Genomic DNA, 20,669 nt, shown 5'->3' with positions numbered 1-20,669 from the left:
TATTGTGCTAGACCGTGGGTTGCCTTGTTGCCCTCTCTTCGAGTGTGTTGGACTTCAACTTGGTGTAGCTGGGACATATATTGATTGGTGCCAGAGATAATATTGGCAATGGTTGTAGGTGGTTCAGTGACTCCTTGAATTGCAGAGCAAACAAGTAAATTATCACTTTCAAAGACCACCTTCTGGATAGCAATGCTTCTAGCAAAAACATTAGCCACTTCAAGTGCTTTAGCTTCAACTTCCAACGCCCCTAAGGGGAGCATCAGTTTCTTGCTCATTGCAGCAACTACCCTTCCTTGATCATCCCTTGCCACCACCCCAATACCTGTCCATTTGTGCTTAGAGAAGACTGTACCATCAGTATTCACCTTGTACCATCCTATTGGGGGAGGAGTCCATTTGTTACTTCCAATTGAATTACCTTGGGGTTGAATTGGACTTTCCAGTACTGCAGAGTATTCCTCCAACAGTCTTGTGGCTAATCCATAAATTGCAGCAGCTCTGAGTTTTCTTCCTCCGTGCCTTACCTTATTTTTGTTTCTCCAAATACTCCATGCAATCATCAACACAATATCCAACATGTTAGACTCCTTATTCAGGTCCATGCTGCACTACCATAGTATATCAGTAAAATCCCCTTTACCCTCAATCCGAGATAGCGGATGACAATGGTTCCATACCTCTTTGGCTTTTGAGCACTGACACAACACATGGAGGACAATTTCAGGTTCTAAGCCACACTCATCACAGATAGGGTCTTCAAGTACTTTCCGATTAAATAAATTCTTTTTGGTGGGTAGGATATTTTGACAGGCTTTCCATCCAAAAGCTCTAATCTTAGCTTGGATTCTTGCTCTCCAAAGCTTCTGCCAAAAACATTTCATCAATGACGGATCTGAGTTCTCTCCTTTGTCCTTTCCCTTCCCATTTCTAGCTAAGTAGTATGCACTCTTCACACTAAATTTTCCATTAGCTGCTACTATCCATACCAGTTTATCAGCAAGTAGTACTGTGCTTAATGGGATGCTCAGTATGGAGTCAGCCTCGTGCTCCAAAAACAAATCTCGGATCATGTTAGCTTTCCACTCTCCATTTTCTGCATAATGAGCGCACTAACCTTTGCCTCCATGGGTAGTAATCTTTGAGGTGAAACTATACGGAAAGTTGATGGATTTGTGGTCTAGTTATCCTTCCATATGCTAATGCTTTCACCATTCCCCACTTGCCATTTAACACCATCACTGATTAATGACTGGGCTGCCAAAATGCTTCTCCACGCAAAGGACGGGTGATGGCCCTTCTTGGCATGAACAAAGTCCTCATCTGGAAAATATTTATTTTTGTAGACTCTATAGGAAAGGGAATCTCTACCTTGTTGGAGCCGCCGGCCTTGTTTAGCCAATAGAGCGAGATTGAAAGCTTTTAAGTCTCTAAACCCCATACCTCCATTGGCTTTTGGCTCACACATCTTATCCCATTTCATCCATGCCATTTTCCTTTCCTCCCCTTTTTGTCCCCACCAAAAATTACGCACCATGCTTGTCATTTCTTCACATAAGCTGGATGGCAGCAAGAAGCAACTCATGGTATGTGCTGGCACGGCTTGAGCGACTGCTTTAATAAGCACTTCCTTGCCTGCATTGGATAGTAACTTTTCCTTCCATCCCGATAGCTTGTTTGCCAGTCGTTCCTTTAGCTGTTGGAAAGTGTTTTTCTTTGATCTTCCCACCAAAGATGGTAGGCCTAGGTATTTCTCATGCTACTTAATGACCTCAGCCCCAAATATTTGTTAAGGTCAAGTATTTAGTAGAGAGCAAATTAATTAAGATAAGATGGAGGAGGAGGAGGGGAAATGTATCCTAGTGATTGATATGCAGAAATTGGAAGAAGATGATGGAGAGCAACTAAAGAGACTGAGAGAAGCATCGGAGGAGTGGGGTTGTTTCAGGATTGTGAACCAGAAGATCCCCTCGAGTCTGATGTCAGAGATGAAGAAAGTAGTGAGAGAAGTGCTTGACCTTCCCATGGAAATCAAAATGCGCAACACAGACGTCATCGCCGGCAGTGGTTACATGGCTCCCACCCAGGTCAACCCTCTTTATAAGGCCTTGGGTCTCTATGATTTGGCCTCTTCTCAGTCTCTGCATACCTTTTCTTCTCAATTGGATCTCTCCCCTCACCAAAGGTTTCTTAATTTTCATCTTTTTATTTCCACCTCCCTGGCTCTTCTTTCTTCCTTCCTTCCTTCCTTTTTCTTTTTTCCCTCTTAATTAATACTTATACTACTACTGTCTGTTCTAGTTGTAACAATTTTCTCAAAATTCTAAACACAAAACACAAATAATTTGCATGCCAAGATTTGAGATTTAAAGTAAAACATATATGATGGCTTGAAATTATAAGAAGTTGATTTTTTATGACTATTTTATGTTATGATTATAATGTTTCATAGATATTAAGATAATCACAGATTAATAACCGTTGGATAGTAAATAAGATCTTATTAACATGAAATTTGAAGTCCATATTAAGTATGAACATATTATGTTGATGGGGCATCAATTTGTGAAGCTTATGTACTAAAAATTGGTAGTTTCCTAGATGATTTTTCCCTAACCCAAGTTTTGGAGCATGTTTGTTATTCACATGTTTGAACCACCTGTTTTGTTTTGAAAGCTTAATTCTACTTAGGCAATACTTTTATTGTCAGAGAAACAATAGAGATGTATGCTGAAGCAATACACGAGCTGGCCATTGATTTAGGACGAATGTTGGCCAAAAGTATGGGTTTGGCTAGCGACTTGTTCAAGGGATGGCCTTGCCAGTTTAGAATTAACAAATACAACTTCACACCTGAAACTGTAGGATCCTCTGGTGTACAAATACACACGGATTCAGGATTCCTAACCATACTTCAAGATGATGAAAACGTGGGTGGTCTTGAAGTCATGGACAAGTCTGGTGCCTTCGTATCTGTGGATCCCTGGGTAGGCACCTTGCTTGTCAATCTTGGGGATGTTGCTAAGGTATGCAATATGCATATATGCAGAGGATCCCAATTTATAATAATACTATATGATTTGATTTTTGATTTTTGATTTTGAGTTAACTAATGTTTGTTAATATATGTTGAAGGCATGGAGCAATGGAAGATTTTGTAACGTGAAGCATCGAGTACAGTGCAAGGAAGCATGTATCCGAGTGTCAATTGCTTCATTTCTCTTAGGACCCAAGGAAGAGGCAGTTGAAGCCCCACCAGAACTTGTTGACTCTGACAACCCTCGCCAGTTTCTCCCTTTTACTTATGAAGAATATAGGAAACTCCGGATTTCCACAAAATTGCAAGCTGGTGAAGCCCTCCAATTTGTACGCACCAACCCATAAATGCATGCGTATCAAGTCAAGACTTGCCAGTTTATGTAACTAATAAAAGGTTTTAAATAAAAGGCTCATCTTAGGCCTAAGCTTTTTATGTTACTTTAGACTTTGCAATTATGCATGTTGTGATATCATTTGGAACAGTTGGTATCGAACATTGTTACAGTAATACAGTCTTAACAATGTTCTAAGGTATTCGATATACTGGCATAAGCAATTAAGCATGGTTCAAACACACGAGAGGACAAAAGGACGATAGGAAATCCTGGAAAGAACAAATGAAAATTTTGGAGATTTGGACTAATTTAGATGACAATGGACGTGTAATTAAGAACATAAACGTCATGCTATGTGAAACATAGCAGTGAATTGACCATATACAGAAGTAAAATCATGAGATCTCTATATATAATTTCCTTGGTAATTAAGTTTTTACACACATTTGATAGTTTAAAGCCAAAAAAAACCGTTTGTTTAATACGGCTTGGAGCTTGAGCCTACCCGTTCCCAACCCAAATTTAATTGAAGAATGTTGTTTAGAATTTAGAAATTTGTTTCTTCAAAAAGAAGAAGGAAACTAAAACAGAAAAGAAGTAGAAGAGGAAATATCAAACGGGAAATTAATGGTGCATCGATCAATAGTACTGTAGTAATCCGTCCCTACAAGAGAGAGCCAGCTATATATCACTGTAACCTCCACCTGCACCTCCATAGCTTTCCCTGCTTGCATAGTGAGGTGTCCAACCAGCTGGTTCCGAACCTGACCCAAAACGACAAGATGACATGGAAATGGGGGTGGAATCAACTGTTGTAACAGTAGCCTTCGTGCTGTTACTATTGCTGCTATCTGGCATTGTGGAAGGCCAAACAAAAGCGGGCTTGAATGGTGGCACGTGGGGAACCGCCACTGCCCCTGATATAATCTGAATAATGGTCTGCGTTTTGGGCCTCTCCCCAGCAATCGGATGTGAGCATGCAAGGCCAAGAAGCAAAAGTCTCTGTGCCTCCTCAACCACGTATTCATCTCCTTGCAGCCTCTCATCCACAGCGTCCAATATTCGTCCCTCGCGATGCAACCACCAAACCCAATCCACCAGGAACTGGAAGCCTGCAATCTTGGTCCATGGACGCTGACCACATACCACTTCCAGCAACACTGCCCCAAAACCATAAACATCGGACTCGCAGGTGGCTTTGCCAGTATGGAAGCACTCGGGAGCTATGTAGCCCACGGTCCCTGGCACACCCTCCAGCTCCGCGTAAGAGTTTTTCTCATTGTCTAACACTCGTGCTAGCCCAAAGTCGCCCAGACGAGCATTGAAGTGGGAATCCAACATGATGTTGCTGGCCTTAAGGTCCCGGTGCACCACTCTCTGGTCGTACTCGTTATGGAGGTAATGCAGCGCTGATGCCACTCCTGATATGATCTTGTATCTCAGCTCCCACTCCAGGGTTGTATTGCTTTCTGGCCCACAAAATAAGTGATTGTCCAAGCTGCCATTAGGCATGTACTCATACACCAAAAGCAGTACTCCATTCTTGTGGCACCATCCTGAAATCATCATGTATATACGCGAGCATTATTAATTGTGAACCAATTGCCAAACCATAGCTAGCATTAATTAATTGTTGATTAGTGTTCAGACTGGGATCCGAGATGGGTTATTAATTAATTAATTAAACAAATGCAACCAAAAACCAAACACATACACCAACTTGAATTTTAGTTAGGATATACGCGCTAAATCAACATGGTTTGTAAAATACTAAGAGTCCATTTGGATACAGCTGAAAATTAAAAATTGAAACTGAAAACTGAAAAACACTGTAGCAAAATAATTTTTAAATGTGTGAATAGTACCGTTGGACCCATTTTTAATGAAAAAGTTGCTGAAAAGTCTAGTTTGTGGGACCCATAAACAGTGTACAAGAACATTGTTCACAGAAGAAAAGTCAAAAAGTTATGGCTGAAAAAAAAAAAAAAAAAAAAAAAATCTGAAACGCAAACGTGCGTCTTGGAAGCGCAAAACGCACTTCCCAAACGCACTCTAAAAGATACACATGCTACATGCCAGTATTAGTTATACCTAACTCTTTTTCTCTTCCTTTTTCTTTTTTCAAGTGGGATTAAGTAAAAATAAAGAGTTTTAAAACAAAGAACAAAAAAATAAATAAATAAATAAAAATCTTTAACAACTAGTGTCGCTTGTGATTGATACATAATAAAACTAGTGTAATTTATGAATGGTTCCGTGTGATCAAGGAGGATGTGCATCATCTTTCATAATGTGAACTCCACAAGTAACAACTATGTGAAATGATAAAGGTGTACATGCATGAGAAGATGGTACTTGTGATGTGATAATGATGTTCCTATCATCGTAACAAGTATTCAGTGGTGGAATAATAAGGAATAGGGCAAGTCTTCTTTCTAATTTCATGGTTGAAAATCTGTCTCAAAGCCCAAACCCGGATAAAAGCTACTGATCACGAAGCTGACATTATAGCTTTACTAATTATTTTTTTTGGAGAATCGGCTTTAGGAAAGTATTTTATTACGTATCAGGTATATATACAGCATCCTTGCACAGTAGTATGTCATGAATACTTTGACTTTATATATATATATATATATATTAGTATTATGTCCGCTTAATAAATAATATTTTGATAATATAATTAAATTTAATAACAAATAAAATGAAAAAAGAGTTCATTCAAAATTTAAGATTAAAAAATAAATTGCACTTGTACACTTAAAAGAAATTTAATTTTTATTTTTTATTTTGATATTTAAATCATTTGTTTTAGTGTTGATTTCATTCAAATGGTTATAAGTTATATCAACCCTAAACCTGCATATGTATCCATATGTAACATTCTAAATTAATAATAAATAAAAATATAATACTCTACCTTAATGTAACATTCTAACTTCCTAATCAATAAATATAACATCCTAACTTAAAGTAATGTTTGTAATTGTATTATGTTTTAGCCTTTAAGAACACATATATTATTTTTTTATCATAAAAAAAATACATATATTAATATTACACATGAAAAAATAACGAATTTGATAATTAAAACGGTTGAAAACAAAATTAAGCCAAAACCTCAATTCAGTAATGAAAAAAATCCAAAATTTTGAACTTAAAAAAAAAAAAAAAAAAAAAAAAAAAAAAAAAAAAAAAACGAAAACGGAGTTAGGTAAAGATAGACTTACATAGAAATTTGGACGAATGGATTCTCTAACATCCAATTTCATGTTTAACAGCAAATTTTGCTTTTAATTAAAGAATATAGATTACATGGAACAAAGCACCAAACAAAAGCCATAACAAATTAAATCCACTATAAAATATTGATGTCAACAACAAATAATCATGTAATAAGAAATTAAAAAATAAAAATATATTGCTTGCTATATTGACTTCTAAAAAAAAACATTAAAAGGTGTGATCAAACATAGAATTTCAGCCTATCTATAAAACTTGTTGATAAAAATCATATCATATATAATAAAAAGGCAACAAACACACACAATTTATTCAATTTGATGAAAGAAAAAAAAATTACCTGCAAGGTTGTAGGTAGGGCAGAGAGGAGAAAGGACGAATATAACAAATAATTGTAAAGTACATAGTAGAAATAATGAAACACCAAAAAACTGTGTGTATATATATATAGTGGGAATTTTAGGTTGTGAAAAAGATGATATGATAAAAAAAAAATAGTTTAGGTGAAACTCAAATATATATATATATATATATATATATATATATATATATTTTTTTTTTTTTAACTTTATTATTAGGAAAAAGATGACATAAGATGCAAATTTATCCACCCAAAAAAAAAATGTAGGAAAAAAAAAATGCAAGTTCTAACTTTTTTTCCTTTTTAAGTTTTTTAAAGAAACATAGGAAGAAAAATGCAAATTCGATCTTTTTTTTCTTTTAATTTTTTTATCTCTCTTTTTTAATTAAATTCTATCCTTATGTAATTCTACTCTATTGATTTTAGGGTTTGTTGATAACATTTTAGATAGACACAACTGTTATAGTTGTAAATCAAATACTACTTTCTTTTATTACTTGATTTGTCATATTTATCCAAAAAATATGTATATATCTATTCTTAAAATCTAAAAATTTATTAAAATTTACAAAAAGAAGTAGTTTAGGTGAAACTCAAATACTTTTTTTTTAAAACTTTATTATTAGAAAAAAGATGACATAAGATGCAAATTTATCCATCAAAAAAAAAAAAAAAAAACGTAGGAAAAAAATGCAAGTTCTATCTTTTTTTCCTTTTACGTTTTTTAAGGAAACGTAGGAAAAAAATGCAAATTCGATCTTTTTTTTTTTCTTTTGTGTTTTTTTATCTCTCTTTTTTTTATTTAAATTCTATCCTTAGGTAATTCTATTCTATTGATTTTAGGTTTTGTTGATAACATTTTAGATAGACATAGTTGTTATAGTTGTAAATCAAATACTACTTTCTTTTATTACTTGATTTGTCATATTTATCTAAAAATATGTATATATCTGTGCAAGCCTGAAATGAGACTGTTGGGCTCAACCTCACTTGGGCTCACAATTTATTTATAAAGTGGGCTTCAGGATTTCCTACTTTGGGTCGTTCTCGGCACAGAGATTCAAAGTAATATTCTTCCTCCCTTCCTAAATGATTGTTTTTTCTCCCTTTTTTCTGAACTCCTTATTCTTCCCCAACTTCTTCTATTTATAGCTTTAAGTTAGTGGGGAGATCATGATTACTGCCATTGTTAGTGCAATTGAAGGTCCAATATTATCTGTTATAAGTGGATGTTTAGGTGAGAGTGGAATGTAACAATTATGGCCTTGGAACTTGGTTCCAACTCAGGTGAGTTTGCTCGGTAGTGATGTTCCTCGAGCATCCTATGGTACGCCCGGACAAGGTTTCATTGTTCCGAGCATAGTTCAGGAGCCGAGGTCCAAAACTCGTATTCTTTGAAGGCAGTTTCAAGCGGAGCTTAGGGCGATGGGGCCGTGCCATTGGGCCTGAGCCCAGGGCCCATCTGGGTCTTGGGACCTCGGTGCCGTACAATATCTATTCTTAAAATCTAAAAATTTATTAAATTTCTACAATTTGGTGAAGTCATTTGCCGTAACCACGACATCTAGTTATAGGCTTGTGCTTTGCACGATTTTATGAAAAATCTTATAAAATAAATGTACAAATAATTATATATTTTAATAGATTCAATAAAGATAAAAGAAAAAATAATCAAGTGTAAATAATTATCTCACTAAAATAAGAGGTAAGATTTCTTCCGAAAACTAAATTAAATTGATAATTCCAAATTGAATTTTAAATTGATAATTATTTTTAAAAAAAAGTACTAAAAAATTGATAAATCTAAAATTAATATAATCTTGATAATATTATAAATTAAAATTAAAGTTGATAATTCAAGAATACACGTGTAGAACATCTTGATAATTTGATGTAACATAAAAATCAAATATGAAAATAATATTAATTAGATGATAAATATTATCCAAATTAAATTTTTGTATGTTAAATATTATCCCTTAATTTAAAAAATATATCCTAACAAATAAAAAAATAATAATGTCAATCTAATTTTATTTAATGATAAGAATGAATTAAAGTCCTGGTAGTATACTATTCCTTTTTAGTTCTTTAAAAATCTAAAAATTTAATAAAATTTCTACTGTAAGGACACGATTTGTAACGACCCAAAGCGATATTGGGTTCGCACGTAAAAAAGCCCAAATAATATCATTTGTAGAGCGTGGGTTTGAAAGGCTAGGCCTTGGTCACCGGACGGTGGGTTTTTCGTAGTGTTCATACATGGTTAAGTCGTTTTCGCCCTAGGAGTCCTTCTCCTGGAGGCGAGCTAGGAGGCTCTGGTTTTTGGCCATTTTTCCCAACCCTTTCTTTGATTGCTACTTTTCCTTTTATATCAGCCTGTATCCCTTATCCAACGTCCACGTGTGGGTTTGACTTTCCAAGACTGATAATTGTCCCATCAGCCCATACCCAGAGTGGTTGGGGGTGATTGTAAAAGCTGAGGAGTATGGCTCTGTCAGGTGCAGAGTATTGAATGGTAGTAATGGCAGCTTTCCTTTTGTCCTTAGCCGTTATTCTATCCAGCGCCTTCCTCTTTATTGACCTAGATATTTTAGATCCTTTCCAGACTGTTCTCATACCGTTTTTGCCCTTTCTTCCAGGAGGGCCTCGGACATGCCTCGGACTGAATCGTCCTCAACTGTATCCCAAGACTATTTTGTACTCGTATTACCAAGTCTAGGCTATAACCTTCCTCGGCTCGGGCCTTGGGCCCAAATGAACAAATGGGCCAGGGTCTCAAGTCATTGGGCCCCACAATAGCCCCTCAAAATCCTACTGTCCGACCCCTTGGTTGGAGAGGAGGGTTTTGGTAATACCAAGCTTTCGTCACAGCTCATTTAACTCTGTCCTTCATTAATGTTGGTGTCTTTTAGTCTACCCAGGGAACACTCCGGGCTACGAGACACTCCCCTGACTTCATTCATAAGGCGTTCCTGCCGTTTCATTTATCCAAAATGCGCCTTTAATGATTTCCCTTTACGAGACCATTTAAATTCGACGGTTATTGACGGTATGGGGAAGCGGAACGGGCATTTTTCTCGTTTACAGATTTTCTTGGAAATCTGGACAGATTAAATACCTTCTGTCTTGCCCTTCATATAAGAAGAAGAGCGAGAGGTTATTTCTCTTGTACAGAGACCCTTTTAATCCTTCTGAAATCTAAAAATCCTTAGCCTCCCCTATAGTTTCCCTTATCTGATCGCTCACACCTTGCATCGTGATAAGTCCAAGAATGGGAATGAGGAGACCATACCCTTCCCAGAAATGCTACGTTCTTGCGAAGCTCAAAATGGCTTGGTCAGGGCAGGGATGGGAGAGACTAAAGATATCTCTCATCTTCCTTTCAGTCAAAATCCGAAGCAGGGGCTCGTCGCGTCAAACTTCTGGTGCGGCTGAGTTGGGATCTCCCATTATCAGTACCAGCCGCTCTCTTATGAGCATAGCTAATATGGCACCAACGTGTTAGGAGTTAGGACTGACGCAGGGACAAAGTATCCCTGCTTCTTCTTCTCTTCCTTCACTGGTGCCTCCTTTTGACTCTCTTTCTTTTTCTTTCCACCTCCAGATCCATCCTGGTGCTTTTCCTTCTTCCTCTTCTTCTCCTCTACCACCAAGGAAGGTCCTCCTCTCAATATGGGTGCCACTAGGGCAGAGTTTGAAAAGACTTGGGAGCAGAGCTTAAAAAGATTTCTGTTCATTTGTTATTATTTTTTATTGTTTTTATAACTCATTTCCTATATAGGCTTTGTTTTAAGCCCTTCATTGTACACTGTAACACCTCTTTATTTTAATAAAGGTCGTCATTTCTTGATTTCGTATATTCTATCTCTTCTTTTGAAATAGTTATGCCGTGAATAGACGTACTATCTTGTAACTTCTTTCTTTTTTATTTTTATACTATGAACACTGTTTGGGGCCGAAATCTCAATAAATAAAAAGATCTTGCTCTGTGCTTATTGGAATTATCTGGCATAATAATGCCGACTTAAATAAATGGCACTCAGGGCAGAAACCTTCACTGAGGAAAAGGTGTTTATAATGAACTTAATAATATTGTTTGGCTCAATAATGCTGACCTGAGGAAGTGATACTTAGGGCCAAAATCCCTTACCAAGATAAAAGATACTACTATGAGCTTATGAGAGCTGTTAGGCATAATAATGCCAACCTGAACAAACGACACTTAGGGTCGAAACCCTTACTAAAGAAAACATATTATTATGAACTTAACAAAGTTGCTTGGCACAATAATGCCGACCTGAGGAAGTAATACTTACCCCAAAAATAGCTGAGATGATAGCTGAATGCTCGATGCGGTGTAGGAGGTAATCACCCGAGGACATATAACCCAAAAATGAACAGCCCCTTCAGGTTGCCGAGTAATGAGGCGTCTCACCATTTTCCTAATAACTTTCCTAGCTTTGACCTCTTCTGGTACTTGATCCACGGATTGAGCAATTTAGAATTCTTATTAAGTAGCTGACCTTTCCTTGGATTTGAGTCCGAGGACCATGCAATACCTTGGTTCTGTCCAAAACTTGATTTTAAGTAGTTGGTTTCCCCATAGGTTTGAGTCCGAGGACCATGCAATACCTTGGTTCTGTCCAAAACTTGATTTTAAGTAGTTGGTTTCCCCACAGGTTTGAGTCCGAGGACCATGCAATACCTTGGTTCTGTCCAAAACTCAGTTTTTTCGTCCAAGTAGTTGGTTTGCCCATAGGTTTGAGTCCGAGGACCATGCAATACCTTGGTTATGTCCAAAACTTGATTTTTTCGTCCAAATAGTTGGTTTCCCATAGGTTTGAGTCCGAGGACCATGCAATACCTTGGTTTTGTCCAAAACTTGATTTTTTCGTCCAAGTAGTTGGTTTCCCCATAGGTTTGAGTCTGAGGACCATGCAATACCTTGGTTCTGTCCAAAACTCAGTTTTCTCTTCCAAGTAGTTGGTTTCCCCATAGGTTTGAGTCCGAGGACCATGCAATACCTTGGTTCTGTCCAAAACTCAGTTTTTTCGTCCAAGTAGTTGGTTTCCCTATAGGTTTGAGTCCGAGGACCATGCAATACCTTGATTCTGTCCAAAACTCAGTTTTTTCGTCCAAGTAGTTGGTTTCCCCATAGGTTTGAGTCCGAGGACCATGCAATACCTTGGTTCTGTCCAAAACTCAGTTTTCTCTTCCAAGTACTTGGTTTCCCCATAGGTTTGAGTCCGAGGACCATGCAATACCTTGGTTCTGTCCAAAACTCAATTTTTTCATCCAAGTAGTTGGTTTCCCCATAGGTTTGAGTCCGAGGACCACGCAATACCTTGGTTCTGTCCAAAACTCAGTTTTCTCTTCCAAGTAGTTGGTTTCCCCATAGGTTTGAGTCCAAGGACCATGCAATACCTTGATTCTGTCCAAAACTCAGTTTTTTCGTCCAAGTAGTTGGTTTCCCCATAGGTTTGAGTCCGAGGACCATGCAATACCTTGGTTCTATCCAAAACTCAGTTTTTTTGTCCAAGTAGTTGGTTTCCCCATAGGTTTGAGTCCGAGGACCATGCAATACCTTGGTTCTGTCCAAAACTCCGTTTTTTTGTCCAAGTAGTTGGTTTCCCCATAGGTTTGAGTCTGAGGACCATGCAATACCTTGGTTCTGTCCAAAACTCAATTTTTTCGTCCAAGTAGTTGGTTTCCCCATAGGTTTGAGTCCGAGGACCATGCAATACCTTGGTTCTGTCCAAAACTCAATTTTTTCGTCCAAGTAGTTAGTTTCCCCATAGGTTTGAGTCCGAGGACCATGCAATACCTTGGTTCTGTCCAAAACTCAGTTTTCTCTTCCAAGTAGTTGATTTCCCCATAGGTTTGAGTCCGAGGACCATGCAATACCTTGGTTCTGTCCAAAACTCAGTTTTTTCGTCCAAATAGTTGGTTTCCCTATAGGTTTGAGTCCGAGGACCATTGCAATACCTTGATTCTGTCCAAAAGTCAGTTTTCTCTTCCAAGTAGTTGGTTTCCCCATAGGTTTGAGTCCGAGGACCATGCAATACCTTGGTTCTGTCCAAAACTCAGTTTTTTCGTCCAAGTAGTTGGTTTCCCTATAGGTTTGAGTCCGAGGACCATACAATACCTTGGTTCTGTCCAAAACTCAGTTTTTTCGTCCAAGTAGTTGGTTTGCCCATAGGTTTGAGTCCGAGGACCATGCAATACCTTGATTCTGTCCAAAACTCAGTTTTCTCTTCCAAGTAGTTGGTTTCCCCATAGGTTTGAGTCCGAGGACCATGCAATACCTTGGTTCTGTCCAAAACTCAGTTTTTTCGTCCAAGTAGTTGGTTTCCCCATAGGTTTGAGTCTGAGGATCATGCAATACCTTGGTTCTGTCCAAAACTCAATTTTCTCTTCCAAGTAGTTGGTTTCCCCATAGGTTTGAGTCCGAGGACCATGCAATACCTTGGTTCTGTCCAAAACTCAGTTTTCTCTTCCAAGTAGTTAGTTTCCCCATAGGTTTGAGTCCGAGGATCATGCAATACCTTGGTTCTGTTCAAAACTCAGTTTTTAAGTACTTGGGGGAATTAACCCCTCGACTATGGCATGAGAACTTGGTTTTTAGGGGAGTTAGACCCTCGGCCACGCCCCTAAAACCATCCGTGTGACTGACGCTATGAAGCGTAGCCCCTAATAAGGAAACATAGCCCCTAGTGGAACTTTACGCTAGAACACTACAACCAGCTGTTAGAAATGACAAGGGAACTGTCTCGATCTACCGTCTATGCCAACACACAAGCCTTTCCCACAGACGGCGCCAATTGTAAGGACGCGATTTGTAACGACTCAAAGTGATATTGGGTTCGCACGTAAAAAGGCCCAAACAATATCATTTGTAGAGCGTGGGTTTGAAAGGCTAGGCCTTGGTCACCGGACGGTGGGTTTTTCGTGGTGTTCATACATGGTTAAGTCGTTTTCGCCCTAGGAGTCCTTCTCCTGGAGGCGGGCTGGGAAACTCTGGTTTTTGGCCATTTTTCCCAACCCTTTCTTTGATTGCTTACTTTTCCTTTTATATCAGCCTGTATCCCTTATCCAACGTCCACGTGTGGGTTCGGCTTTCCAAGACTGATACTTGTCCCATCAGCCCATACCCAGAGTGGTTAGGGGTGATTGTAAAAGCTGAGGAGTATGGCTCTGTCAGGTGCAGAGTATTGAATGGCAGTAATGGCAGCTTTCCTTTTGTCCTTAGCCGTTATTCTATCCAGCGCCTTCCTCTTTATTGACCTAGATATTTTAGATCCTTTCCAGACTGTTCCCATACCGTTTTTGCCCTTTCTTCTAGGAGGGCCTCGGACATGCCGAGGACTGAATCATCCTCAGCTGTATCCCAAGACTATTTTGTACTCGTATTATTGAGCCTGGGCTATAACCTTCCTCGGCTTGGGCCTTGGGCCCAAATGAACAAATGGGTCAGGGTCTCAAGTCATTGGGCCCCACATCTACAATTTAGTGAAATCACATAACGTAATCACGAGTCTTTTTTTTTTTTTTTTGGGTTAGCAGTCCTATTTTGTAAAAGAAAAAAAAAAAGACTGCGTTTTTCTTATTTTATATATATAATTTTTATTTTGAAAATTTAATTTATAAGTGAATAAGTCAATTTGAAAATTAATAGGAAAGTGGTCCTATTTTTTAGGCAATGTTTTAGTTGCATTTTTACCGGATTATCCTTTAATTTTGTCTTTATTTAAACATAAGGGTGTAGGGGTATTTTTGAACTAAAAAATGAGAAATTCAAACAGAGAAAATCACTTAAATAATAATATAGATGATATAATATGATATGTAAGAGTGGGACCCACTACTATGCAGAAGATTCCTATTAATTTCCTGCTCCACAAAAGGGACCCAATTCCCATGAAAATAAATACAAATTGTGACGCCCACCCCCTTTTTTTGTTTTGTTTTGTTTTTTTTTTTTTTTTTTTTTTTTTTTTTTTTTTTCCTCTGGGTAAATACGTGAAGAGGCTGCTAGTGGGTTCAATACTTTGAGTAAAGTTAAGTGTACGGCACTTAACACCCAAGTTCATATTGGGCCTTGGACCATGAATTAATGATATGGGCTAAAGATCCAACCTTCACATCAACGAGAGCCCCGGTCCAAACCCACGAATTGCTGTTAATGTGAACTGAGTGTTGTCCGGACCCTTAGAAGGCGGATTGCATACACCCTGCTCACAGGGTGCTCGGGAAACCATTTACGGGCACTATGCATATGCTCGGTCGCATTGCCCGGGCACATTACCGTTTAAGTGCCCAGGAGAACTTTAGGAAACTCCGCTGCCGAACACATTAACGGAAATGGGAACCATTTCCAAAGCCACTCGTACCTAAAAATCCACTTAAGCCCATTGGCATTGGACCCTTCTTTGCACTAAAGGAGAAAATAATGATGATCACCCCATTAACTAAGGCTATAAATAGGAGAAATGAATGGATAGTAGTGGGATGCAACTCTGAGAAAAAAAAAAAGAGTAAGAGAGACAAAAAGGATACAATATTAAGAAAGGGGGGGGGAAGAGTGTTTGCGTTGGGTCCCTTAGCCTAGAACCACCCAAGGTAGGATACCCAAACCCACCATACAAGTAAATTATGAGCCCAAATAGTGGTTTGGCCCACCAAGCCCGTCTTTGGTGCTTACAATTGGCGCACACCGTGGTGCTCTCTTACGACGCTGTAGTTCTAAAGGGACTCAAACTCGGGTACAATGTCTGAAAGGCGTTCGGGGGACCATACGGGAACCGGATCCGTAGGGTCTTCTCGGGGGTCAAGTTGGTGAGAGCGCAGACAGAAAGAATGGGAAGATAGGAGGCATGACCAACTAGAAGTGATGTCCGGCATGGGAGAGGGGTCGTACCAAACCCAACGGGCGTTTTCCGATGCTACGGGACGAAGGCAGAGGGAGGAACGGGATGAAGAGCTCGAACGGCTCCGCAAACTAGTCAGGGGTTTGGAGCTGGAGGTGAGAGGTAGGCGCCGGGGAGGAGACAGAAATGATCGACAATAGGGGGACGGGATTGGGGGAAACAGATATGGAGAGGGATCCAATCAATCTGGACCTCGACTGCGGCGAAGTCGTTCACATTCCCGGGAATACCATTGGTACCGAGACCATTCACACTCGAGAGGGTCTCAACAAAATAGGAACCGGTCTCCTTCCCAGGGATCGGGGCAGCGTCAAGACTGTTCACATTCTCGGGAAAATCAAGTAAGAGACTCACTCTCCCCGGAAGAGAGACGACCCCGGAATGCTGCCATGAATGCCATGAGTCGCGCTCTGCAAAAAGCAACTCGGTCCTCGTTTTTGAACGAAATCGAGCGAGCCGAAATGCCGGACAGGTTTGCCCGCCCACCGTTCAACTGCTATTATGGGAAAACTGATCTGGTAGAACACGTCAGCCATTATATTCAGATGATGTCCTTGCATACTCATAACGATGCGCTCATGTGCAAGGTATTTCCCTTGAGTTTGGGACCGACTGCATTGAGGTGGTTTAATGGGTTACGAAAAGGATCCATACGTAACTTCTCCGAGCTGATTCAAGAGTTCGGAGTCCAGTTTGTGACATGCAGTTGAGTACCTTAGACAATAGACGCGCTCCTCTCAATGGAAATGAGGGCGGGAGAGACCCTCCATAATCACACGAGCCGGTATTGGGAGCTATACAACGAGATTGGCGGAGACAACGAAAGGGTGGCGGCAAGCACGTTTAGGATGGGGCTGCCCAAGGATTCAGGGCTACGGGTGTCGTTAACCAAAAAGCCGCCCGAAGGCATGCGACAGCTTATGAGACGCATAGAGGAGTACAAACGACTGGAAGATGACTGGCTGCAGAGCAAAGGCAAAGCGTCGATGATGACTCGTCCTTGGCAGGTAGGTTTTCCGTTCAGGCCTCGTGGGGGTCTGGCAATTCAAGAACCGGCCACACAAATGGGAGAAGTGAACGTGACGTTTAAGGAATTGGTAAACAGGATTCTTGACCGGATCAAACACGAGTCATACTTTCAATGGCCGAACAAGATGGGAGGGGACCCATCCAGAAGGAATCAGAGTTTGTACTGCACTTATCATCGAGATAAGGGTCACACCACCGAACAGTGCCGGGTATTGAAGGACCACCTCGGGCAGCTAGTCAAGGCCGGGCACTTAAAAGATTTCATACTAGACTTTGGGGACAGAGTCGCAGGGCAAGATACCCGGCAAAGGGGAGACCTTCTCCCACCCCCTATGGGGGTAATTGAAGTAATCCATGTTGCACCAGAAAAACTCAGTGTAGTGAGGAGGAAAGGGGTGTTGACAATAGTACCGGTAGAAGGCAACCCGGGTATACAGCCGCCGGGAAAGAAGATGAAGTTTGCACGGGAGCCAGTCTCGTTTGACGATGACAATTTAGAGGGGACGATTCAGCCACATGATGACGTGTTAGTGGTAACGGCCTGGATAAATGGCTTCTTTGTAAAAAGGGTGATGATAGACCAGGGAAGCAGGGTCAACGTGATGTACCCCGATCTATTCAAGGGACTCGGGCTAAGGAAGGAGGACCTCATAAAGCACACTTCACCTTTGGTTGGATTTGATGGCAAAGTAGTGATTCCTGAGGGGCAAATTTCTCTCCCCGTGACTATGGGAGGGAAAGAAGTATCTGTAACGTTCACAATAGTAAGTTCATTTTCCCCGTATACTGCCATCCTAGGAAGACCATGGATCCACTCAATGAGGGCCGTTCCATCAACATCGCATGTAAAGATTAAATTTCCAACCAAGCGGGGCGTTATTGTAATAAAGGAGAAAATAATGATGATCACCTCATTAACAAAGGCTATAAATAGGAGAAATGAATGGATAGTAGTGGGATGCAACTCTAAGAAAAGAAAAGAGTAAGAGAGACAGAGAGGATACAACATTAAGAAAGGGGGGGAAGAGTGTTTCTATATGGCTCAACATCACATTTTAACTAATCACTCCACATAACCCACCATCACACTTTAACTAATTACAACTCACCATGTAGAGAATTGTGGTACAAAGTTGTAATAAATTATGAGCCCATTTGGAATGTGTATTTAAACAACAGTTTTCAGTTTTTTTGGAAAAATGTGTAGGTGAAAAAACATGTAAAAATACGTGTAATATTATTTAAAAACTGAAAACATATGTTTAAACATGCGTATTAAATGAGGCTTATATCTCCCTAACATTACTCATACTTTTAACCTCTCTTTTTTTTTTTTTTTTTTTTTTTTTTTTTGGGTCTAAAACAATAATAACAAAAGAGCATCCATTCAACACAGACTCGCTAACTAAAAAGGGGGTACCAAAGAGCATCGATTCAACACAGGTGACAGGGCACGAGTTCGAATCATGGAGAAGAAAGAACAGAAACATGAAGTTACTGGAATCCGAAGTCATATCGTAGTCAAATTTCAAAACATTATACTTTGTTCTCTCATCCCTGGCCCTAATATATGATAAAAAATGAATAGCAAGCAGTGATAATAGTAATAATTTAAGCATATATTAATTTGACCACTATCTTCGCTAGCAACAATCAGAGCAAATTTGAATTTTCATTAGCTAGCTAGCGTTGGGCTTAATTTGTTCAAGGAGATCAATGCATTGCATATGGTGTTTAACAAATCAGTTTATTAAAGCAAACGTATTAGTGCAAATTAAGTGAGACACGGCTAAATATATAGAAACAGAAGAAGAGATTGAAAAATGACTTTACCGAGTAATCGGACGAGATGTTTGTGACGAAGGCGATTGATAATGGTAAGCTCAGCCAAGAAATCATCTTTACCCTTGAGGTTTTCCCTGGAGAACCTCTTGACGGCGACTTGCAGATTCTCCATAGGAATCACACCTTTATAGACCACACCGAAACCACCTTGACCCAATCTATGCTTCTCGTCGAAGTTGTTGGTAGCACTCTTGAGTTCCTTAAAGCTGAACTCTCTAGGCGTTCCTGGGAGGCTTTTAAGCGCACCCAATATATTGGGACCTGAAGCAGCTGCTGCAACACGCTTTTTGTGCACATAATACCCCAAACCAGCAATCCCCATCAGCACCAAAACCAAGCAAGGCACTCCAACCCCCAAACCAATCTTAAGCCCCTCGTGACCACCTGATGATTCTTCATCAGCGCCCGGAAGCTTCTCCACGGTCAGATTCCACCTGAGCACGCTGGTGAGCTGGATGTGGATCGGTCCCGTGGAGGCGGCGAATCCGAAGTAGGAGTTCTTGTTGACAAAGCTTCCAAGGTCAAGATCCGCAGTGAGCACAGGCTTGTTGGGCTTGTCTACAGTGTACTGTGAGGGATTCCCTTGATTATCTTGCATTTGCTCTGCCAAGAACACCGACAGAGACTTGTTTTCCCCGTCGTACTGGATCCACACCATGTAAAATCTTATCTCATGAGGGGCCACGGCCAGCTGGATGCCCAATGGGGTCAAAGACACGGTTTTATTAGATCTAACGCTATTGATGTCGAGACCCACATGGTTGTTGTCCGGGTCGAAATCCTGCTTGAATGTGTCCAACTCGATGGCGATGAGACGGTTGGTGGAGTTGCTATCAGTGGTGGAGTTGGTCAAACCCAGGTATTGACCGTCACTACCCGTTGGGAGATCCAAGTCCGGGGCGATGATAAAAGCAAGACCCTCTCCTGCGGTGGAGTAGCTAATGCGATAAGTGTTGAGGAGAAAGGAAGAGTTGAAAGATGCCACCTTGACTCCACCTCCACCTCCAGCAAGATCGTCCCAAAGCTTGAACGAATGGTTGAACAACACTCGGCCTGACCTCTTTGTGAGGGTGAAATTACCGGCTGAATCTGGAGTCAGTTGAAGGGCATCATTGCTGATTGTGGCCGGCGATACCACCGCGAAGGTGGTGTAGTAGGAGCTGTTAAATGGATCACCGAACGCAAAAGTATCGGCTGGTGTGTCCTGGCTATGAGCTTCGAAGAACGCTGCTAAAAACCAAAGCAACACAATAATATTACTATTCCTTATAACCCTCACCTGTACTTGTACTTGTAGCTGCAGATCCATAATAAGTCTTTTCATTTGTCGCCGCAGTTCCTCGATCTCCTCTGACCAACGATTCATTAATGACAGGATAATGAAGAGTTTAAACTGACAAGTTTATTTTTGACCCAACCTGTCCCTTTCTTCTTCTTTGCCCCCTTCCTTTCCTTTATTTTGTCTTTGGGTCCTCCTGAGAAGTGAGAACAACAACTGTTTTTTTTGTTTTTTTTTTTTGAGAACAACAACTTGAGAACTGTTTTGTTTAGAGTTTAATAAGACTTTAGAGAGAGAGAGGCAGGCTTCACTTTGAACAACGTTTTGGCCTGACATTCCAATACAAAACAATTGACGAAACTTTTTAGTCAATAATACTCAATAGTGCTAGCAAGTTGCAAATATTCAACTAAAATATTTGAATATTGGTAAAATAGTTATAGTTTTTTTTTTTTTTTTATGAAAATATGATTCATTAAAAACTAGGAAACAACAACATTCTCAGTACAGACCCTATTAACAAACATTCCATTGAGGTCATCCTCAACAACATTAATTAAGTCTACAGGCGGACTATCAAAGGTAGAAAAATCAGCATCTAGACAATA

General features: G+C 39.8%; 2 protein-coding genes across 2 annotated transcripts; one reads left to right on the top strand and one right to left on the bottom strand.

The window, feature by feature from the left end:
• Window positions 1-1,806: 1,806 nt before the first annotated feature.
• Window positions 1,807-3,547, top strand: LOC126690390 (2-oxoglutarate-dependent dioxygenase DAO-like). The gene is made up of 3 exons (XM_050385498.1): window positions 1,807-2,185; window positions 2,711-3,026; window positions 3,136-3,547. The coding sequence occupies exons 1-3, from the start codon at window positions 1,833-1,835 to the stop codon at window positions 3,382-3,384; spliced, it is 918 nt and encodes a 305-aa protein (XP_050241455.1). The 5' UTR covers window positions 1,807-1,832; the 3' UTR covers window positions 3,385-3,547.
• A 209-nt stretch (window positions 3,548-3,756) lies between these two features.
• Window positions 3,757-20,320, bottom strand: LOC126690388 (probable L-type lectin-domain containing receptor kinase S.5). The gene is made up of 2 exons (XM_050385496.1): window positions 18,771-20,320; window positions 3,757-4,930 (listed from the first exon to the last, which is right to left on the bottom strand). Exons 1-2 carry the CDS (start codon window positions 20,146-20,148, stop codon window positions 4,056-4,058), a joined length of 2,253 nt encoding a protein of 750 aa, XP_050241453.1. The 5' UTR covers window positions 20,149-20,320; the 3' UTR covers window positions 3,757-4,055.
• Between the last annotated feature and the right edge of the window lie 349 nt (window positions 20,321-20,669).

This window comes from Quercus robur, chromosome 6 (assembly GCF_932294415.1).
Source record: "Quercus robur chromosome 6, dhQueRobu3.1, whole genome shotgun sequence".
NCBI lineage: Eukaryota > Viridiplantae > Streptophyta > Magnoliopsida > Fagales > Fagaceae > Quercus > Quercus robur.
Note: the sequence above shows the minus strand (reverse complement) of the source record. Positions and strands in the feature narration are given on the sequence as shown.